The sequence below is a fragment of the Danio aesculapii genome, chromosome 7 (genome assembly GCF_903798145.1).
Source record: "Danio aesculapii chromosome 7, fDanAes4.1, whole genome shotgun sequence".
Taxonomy (NCBI): Eukaryota; Metazoa; Chordata; class Actinopteri; order Cypriniformes; family Danionidae; genus Danio; species Danio aesculapii.
Genome location: NC_079441.1, coordinates 14,991,125 through 14,999,292, shown reverse-complemented (window position 1 = coordinate 14,999,292; position 8,168 = coordinate 14,991,125). Strand labels below are relative to the sequence as shown.

General features: G+C 30.5%; 1 protein-coding gene across 1 annotated transcript in view; it reads right to left on the bottom strand.

Moving 5' to 3' along the window:
- Positions 1-8,168, bottom strand: part of nav2a (neuron navigator 2a) — a 98,460-nt gene that overhangs the window by 6,733 nt on the left and 83,559 nt on the right. Inside the window, 5 exon segments of the mRNA XM_056461087.1 lie at positions 220-455; positions 1,701-1,869; positions 5,084-5,179; positions 5,405-5,505; positions 7,156-7,318. Of these exon segments, the coding sequence (XP_056317062.1) occupies positions 220-455; positions 1,701-1,869; positions 5,084-5,179; positions 5,405-5,505; positions 7,156-7,318 (765 nt within the window).

Sequence of the window (8,168 nt, the reverse complement as noted above, 5' to 3'; positions counted from 1 at the left end):
ATAAAACCAAACAAGACAAAATAAAATGCAAAAAATAAATAAATAAAAAAATTAAAAATTAAAAATTAACAAAACAAAAACGCAACAAAACTAAATAAAATGCAAAAAAACATATATATCAACAAAACAAAAATGAAATAAAACAAAACAAAAAAGCAAAACAAAAAACAAAACAATAACATTGAAACAAAATAAAATGTACTTGTATTTGTATTTTACCTTGGTGGATTTATGGTCGACGTTAAAGGTGACGATGTTGCTGTCACTGGGCAGTTTTCCCTCTTGCAGTGCCAGATGTTCTGCCAGTCTGTGTGCCAGGTAGGATTTTCCTGTGCCGCTCGGACCTGAAAGGATGATCCTGCGATGCTCCTGGAGCAAAGACACGTATCGCTGCAGCATTGGTTTGGGAATCAACGTCTCAAACACCAGAGAATCCTGCGACTGACAGTTCACTCCTGAAATAAGAGAGACACATACCTTAAATTCATTCATTCATTTATTCATTCATTTTCTTTTCGGCTTAGTCCCTTTATTAATCCGGGGTCGCCACAGCAGAATGAACCGCCAACTTATCCAGCACATGTTTTACACAGCTGATGGCCTTCCAGCGTCAACCCATCTCTGGGAAACACCCATGCACACTCACTCACACTCATTCACTACGGACAATTTAGCCTTCCCAATTCACCTGTACCGCAAATTCTTTGGACTGTGGGGGAAACCGGAGCACCCGGAGGAAACCCACGCAAATGCAGGGAGAACATGCAAACTCCTCAAAGAAACGCCAACTGACCCAGCCGAGGCTTGAACCAGCGACCTTCTTGCTGTGAGGCGACAACACTACCTACTGCGCCACTGCGTCGCCCATACCTTAAATATCCAGTGAAATTAAAATAAATTTTTTTAGAAGTTTGCATCTTTATGTTAGTCTTCAAGAATACCTATAAGCTATGTGGTGACAACATTTGTGTTTAGAAGACATAAAACTGATATAAACATGTAAAGCTTGAAGTTTGTCACTTCCGCCTAAAAACAAAACAAAACAAAACAAAACAAAACAAAACACAAAACAAAACAAAACAAAACAAAACAAAACACAAAACAAAACAAAACAAAACAAAACAAAACAAAACAAAACAAAACAAAACAAAAACACAAAACAAAACAAAACAAAACAAAACAAAACAAAACAAAACAAAACAAAACACAAAACAAAAAACACAACAAAACAAAACAAAACAAAACAAAACACAAAACAAAACAAAACAAAACAAAACAAAACAAAACACAAAACAAAACAAAACAAAACAAAACAAAACAAAACAAACAAAACAAAACAAAACAAAACAAAACAAAACAAAACACAAAAAAACAACAACAAAAAAAATAAAAAAATAAAACAAAACAAAACAAATAAAAAAACCACAAAAGAAGAAACAATATACAAAACAATAAAAACTAAACAAGACAAAACACTATGAAAACAAAGCAAAGCAAAACAAAACAAACAAACAAAAACTACATATGATGAAACAATAAACAAAACAATAAAACTAAACTAAGCAAACAAAAACAACAAAAACAAAGTATAAAAATCACAGCAAAACAAAAGATCAAAGCAGCACATTTACATTTAGAGAACATTTTAAACAGCTAAAAGAAATAATGATGATAAATGAAGTTTTGTTTTGATTGTGCACCTTTGAGGGAGATGTTAATGGTGTTGTTCTCTCCTACGAGGTATCCACAGGGCAGCAGTTCAGGAGTGTTGGCTCCGCTGCACCGAACCACATCTCCAATACGATAACCTTCAACACTGTCTGAGCCCAGACCCAGATGACTGACCGGATCCACGTGCCTGATGTACTCCTGCAGACAGTTACATGATCAACACTATTAACAGGAAAATTGACCTACCCAATTACTAGAAATAAATTGTCAGAAGGCTGATTTAAAAAAATGAAACTAATTCTTATTCTTTTACTGAGAAATAAAAATCATGACATAGGATCAAAATAGGTAATTTTAAGTAAACGATACCATAAATACATTTTGGATTAGAAAAATCAAAAAAAGATTACGGCAAGAAAGATAAAAATGAAAATAAATAAATGAATAATTGATTAAATAATTATTAATTAAATGTATTTATTTAGATCTAATGCATTATGGTAAAGGATTTATAAACTAATTAAATGAATAAATATATTATTAAAAATATTAAATGAATGCAGTTCTTCCAAACTTCAGTAAAAAAAGTCCTGAAAATAAAATCAATGAAGGAATTCAAAAATAAATGAATGAATGAATGAATGAATGATTAAATGAATAAATTAACACTCATCAGTACTGATAATAATAATATATATTCTAAAAATTACTTTAATTTACTAAAATAATAGCTGAATAATTGACTAAAAGTAATAATTTATTAATATATATATATATATATATATATATATATATATATATATATATATATATATATATATATATATATATAGTATTCATATTTTATATAAGTGATATAGTAGTTAATATTAATATTTATATTATAATTTATATCATATATAAATATTTATTGTACTTTATGTAGTCATTTAATGCACCCAGATTCTATTTATTATTTTATTATTTAAGAAAAAACCTTGAAGGCTGTATTCCTAACATATCAATATTGTGAGTTTAAGAGGAAAAACGCTTTGCACAAAATGTTTTATTGTATAATGCAAATACAAATTGCACGTCTAAAGATATGTTGAAGTGTTTGATGGGGATTTTTTTTGTGAGCTTCACCTCTCGACCTGTTGCTTTAATAAGTTTGGATGACTAAATATATTTACCTAATCGATTTTAAATGCACAAATAAAACAACAATACATATAGACTTGTGAGGATGTTTTTACTCAGTCTTAAATGTGTCCTGTAATAAAACAACAAAAACTCTGGAATCTGAAGAAAAAGGCCCAGGATAGACTTTGGCACATTCTTGCCCTCTTTCCTGAACTTTCCTTCCACTCTGGTATTGATACTCAGGTGTGACTGGTGACGAGGTTTTGCTCAATATTTTTTGATAAAATCTCAACAGATGAGTAAACCTTTAAGTCACTGGCTAACTTTAACAAAAGAACCATTCATTGCTCTCATAGGTTATTTAAAGAGAAGGACGAAAGGTCTCAGTGTTGTGAGTCTGTACCCAGACCGGCCCATAGTGAAGAGCTCTCAAGCTCAAGACTATGTATAATTCAGACTTCCATCTACACTCTTACATTTATCTTTGAGTAATTGATGTTGTGCATTTACTTCTGAGTTGACTTTAATTATTTGATTCTGTAATTGGCAAGATAGACTTTCATCTGGAAAATAAACTGTTCAATTTTGATGCATTCTGAATTCTCGTGAAATCTTTTATATCCAGTAGATTTTCAATTTTCAATTCAATTCAATTCACCTTTATTTGTATAGCGCTTATACAATGTAGATTGTGTCAAAGCAGCTTCACATAAAAGGTCACAGTAAATAGGAACAGTGTAGTTCAGTTTGTAGTGTTCAAGTTCAGTTCAGTTTAGCTCAGTTCAGTGTGGTTTAATAATCACTACTGAGAGTCCAAACACTGAAGAGCAAATCCATCGATGCGCAGCTCTACAGATCCTGAACCATGCAAGCCAGTGGCGACAGCGGAGAGGGAAAAAAAACTTCACTAAAGGCGGAAGTGAAGAAAAAAAACCTTGAGAGAAACCAGACTCAGTTGGGCACGACCATTTTAATTTCTCCGCTGGCCAAACGTCTTGTGCAGAGCTGCAGTCTCAGTGGCGGAGGCTGGAAGCTGGCCTCAGCGAAGATTACGTTGAGTCTGTTGCTAACTTGATACTGTGTAGATGATTTCCAAATGAATCGCACAAGACTGTTTGGTGCAGTAGGCACTTCAGCTCAGAGACTATTTAATTTCTGGTTATTGCCGATTTAGCAATGTGTTTGGACATGACTAAATTAACTACACCTTTAGTATGAGTGAGCAGGAGGCAACTGGACTAACTGGGTATTAGTTAACCCTGCATCCTCTGACTAACTTCAGAATGTTCGTGAGAAATACGCAAACGGCGTGAAAACTCTGTGGCATAGGGTCCTTAATAAATAACTGAAGAGTATGGGATCAGATATAAATCAAAACTCTAAACTGATTAAAGGATTACAGTATAAATTTGATGATCACTTAAAATTGGAGGCAGATCAAATTTGGCTGAAAACAAATATAAATAAATTAAAGAAATAACAGAATTCCTCTCAGAAGCACTAAAGAAGGCTTACATGCATTTAACATTCAACCATTCATCGGATTCCGTCATTAAGCTGCTAGAATGGAATCTAACAGACAAATATGCTAATATTCTTTAATGTAAAAGTCAGTGGAGTCATCATTACCAATATTTCACACCCTTTCTCATACACTTAAACTGACAGAGAATAATTAGAAATATATTCTCAATGTAATCTACAGTTGAAGTGAGAATTATTAGCCCCATTTGATTTTTTTCTTTTTAAAATATTTCCCAAATGATGTTAAGGAGAGCAAGGAAATTTTCACAGTATGTCTGATAATATTTTTTCTTCTGGAGAAAGTCTTATTTGTTTTATTTCGGCTAGAAAAAAAGCAGTTTTATTTTTCTTATGAACCATTTTAAGGTCAAATTTATTACCCTTATAAGCTAATTTTTTTTTTCTGACTGTCTACAGAACAAACCATCATTATACAATACCTTGCCTATTTACCCTAACCTGCCTAGTTAACCTAATTAACCAAGTTAAGCCTTTAAATGTCACTTTAAGCTGTATAGAAGTGTCTTGAAAAATATCTAGTCAAATATTATTTACTGTCATCATGGCAAAGATAAAATAAATCAGTGATTAGAAATGAGTTATTAAAACTGTTATGTTTAGAAACGTGTTGAAAAAATCTGCTCTCCGTTAAACAGAAATTGGGGAAAAAAATAAACTGTAGGGCTAATAATTCAGGCGGCTAATAATTCTAACTTCAACTGTAAATGACTCATCCTCATCAGATAATTATTATAAATGTATGTACCTTAAACAAGCGCCGTACAACTCCATCGAGAACATCCCACTTGGTTTTTCCACTCACACCAATGCAGCCAATGAGAAAGTGTCGAGTCCTGCAGTCCTGTAAGAGACAGAAAACACACCATTACAACTAAACTCACATGTGTTATCGTACAGTTTAGAGTAAAATTAGCTTAATTGCATAAAAGATGGCAGAAAACTGTAGGTATAAAAAATATGCTTCATTTTTTAATAGTAAAGTGTTTTTAATAAGAAGCATTAAAGTAAAGCTCTCTCAAAAGATGCGTTATTTTAAAATGAGACCAATCGATGAAGGGGAACAAACCTCTTTACACATGACGTCCTCTTGAAGACTGACGACTATTTTCACATGTCTACTTTCTTTACGTGAGCTTCCATCTCCACCAGAGTCATCCAGCAACATGTCTGAAAACACACACACACTGCATCATTCTTCCTCACAAAACACACTTTAGAAAGCAGCATGATGCATCAGTGCAATTAAGATTTCACTAGACGTTTCTTTCTGCTTCTTGTATTTTAATGGGACTGAATTTGCTGTTGTTTTTTTTTTCAAATTTGGTGCAGCAGCAGAAATTCAACAGTTATCACAATATACACAATGCCTTGTGTGAGATGATTTTTGATAAATTGTAGGGCTGAATTTATTTTAAATTGAAAAAAGATCTATACATTTTTAAATGTAGTTTTAATATTGTGTTTTTAATTTTAACTTGTGTGTGTTTTCAGAACTATATTCCTGAGCTTTCATTATTGTGAATGCTACCCAAAAGACTTTAGTGTTTATTTATTTATTTATTTGTTTATTTATTTATTTATTTATTTATTTATTTGCTTGCTTGCCAGAAGTTTTATAACAGTACTTTGTGGTAATTTAATTTGTTTAAATTTTTTTAATTCATAAAAGTATTTACTTATTTGTTTGTTTGCTTGCTTGTTTATTTATTTATTTATTTGTTGTTTATTTATTTATTTATTTATCAGAAGTTTTATATCAGTCCTTTTTGGTAATTTAATTTGTTAAAATTTTTAAAATTCAGTAATTATTTATTTATTATTTAGTTAGTTTATTTATTTATTTATTTGTTTTCTTTTATTAATTAATTAATTAATTAATTAATTAATTAATTAATTAATTAATTAATTAATTAATTAATTAATTAATTAATTAATTAATTAATTAATTAATTAATTAATTAATTAATTAATTAATTTATTTATTTATTTATTTACCAGAAGTTTTACATAAGTCCTTTTTGGTAATTTAATTTGTTTAAATGTTTATGATTCATAAGAGTATTTATTTTATTATTATTTTTTGTTTGTTTGCTTGTTTATTTATTTATTTATCAGAAGTTTTATTTCAGTACTTTTTGGTAATTTAATTTGTTTACATTTTTTTAATTCATAAAAGTATTTATTTATTTATTAGTTTGTTTGTTTACATGTTTATTTATTTATTTACCTGAAGTTTTATATCAGTCCTTTTTAGTCATTTAATTTGTTGAAATTTTTAACATTCATAAAAGTATTTATTTATTTATTTGTTTGTTTATTTATATATTTATTTATTATGTATTTGTTGTTTTTTTATTTGCCAGAAGTTTTATATCAGTACTTTTTGGTAATTTAATTTGTATAACTTTTTACAATTCATAAAAGTATTTATTTGTTTGTTTGTTTGCTTATTTGTTGTTTATTTATTTATTTATTTATTTATTTATTTATTTATTTATTTATTTACCAGAAGTATTATATCAGTACTTTTTGGTCTTTTTTTAAATTGGTGTATTATCAATTTTAGTGTAATAATATTTTTGGTGATTTTATTTATTACTTAACAGTTTTTTTAAAATAAAAAAGACAATTTTTCATCATCAAATGTCAAGTTTTTGAGTGTCTCCGATGCCCTCTTGTGGTAAAAAAAACCCCAAAAAGTTAATGAACACTTCCTTTTGATTGATTTAGGGGAACCCTTCATTAAAATCCTGCAATTGTAAAATCCTGAGTAGACTGGTAAGTAATTTTACCCAGAAGAAACATGAGGATTGTTACCGAAGCTGGTGGACTCTGTGAGGTTGAGGCTGTGTTGGGACAGGCCTGGCGTGGGGGTCGGTGTGGGGTTATAGACTGACACCTGAGAGGAAGCTCGGCTCCCACTCGCATGGCTCTCAACCTTCAGACGATCATTTTCTGACTTTAACTTCTCGATCTCCCCCTGTCAGAACACACACACAAAACATTTCAGTGACCAGCAGAAATAATACAGCCTATAGTAAAAATAGTAGTATAGTAGTAACTAGTATAGTACAGCCCAACAAAAAATAAATAAATAAATAACAACAATAATAATAAAATAAAGACTCTAACTTGACTTACTTTAAAATGAATTCTTTCTCTAGGATTCTATACAGTATTTGTGCGAATCTGGTTATTGGCTTTATATTAAACTAGTCAGTGGCAAAGCCAAAACCTGAACGACTTTAACAAATTAATAAATGATGAAAATAAAATTTGAATAAAAAAGAAAATGAACTATGTCACACAAAATATTAAATTAAGTTGAATTTTTTTTGTAATTTTTAGAATTACAGAGAAGAAAATTATAGAAATTAAATCAAATGAAATTCTGTCTTACCATAAAATATTAAGTGACCAGACTATTATTTTAGAATAAAAGTGTTAAAATAACAAAACTGTTTTGATACCTTTATATTGTATGTGTATGTGTATGTACATGAGCTTACTTATTTATTTTTATGGTCGACAATACAGGCTGCCTTTAAGAAATCTTTGTTTGCATGTTCTCCCCGTGTTCGCGTGGGTTTTCTCCGGGTGCTCCGGTTTCCCCCACAAGTCCAAAGACATGCGCTGTAGGTGAATGAATAAGCTAAATTAGCCGTAGTGTATGTGTGTGTGAATGCAGGAGTTTATGGGTGTTTCCCAGTGTTGGGTTGCAGCTGGAAGGGCACTCGCTGTGTAAAACATATGCTGGAGAAGTTGGTGGTTCATTCCGCTGTGGCGACCCTTGATTAATAAAGGGACTAAGCGGAAAAGAAAATGAATGA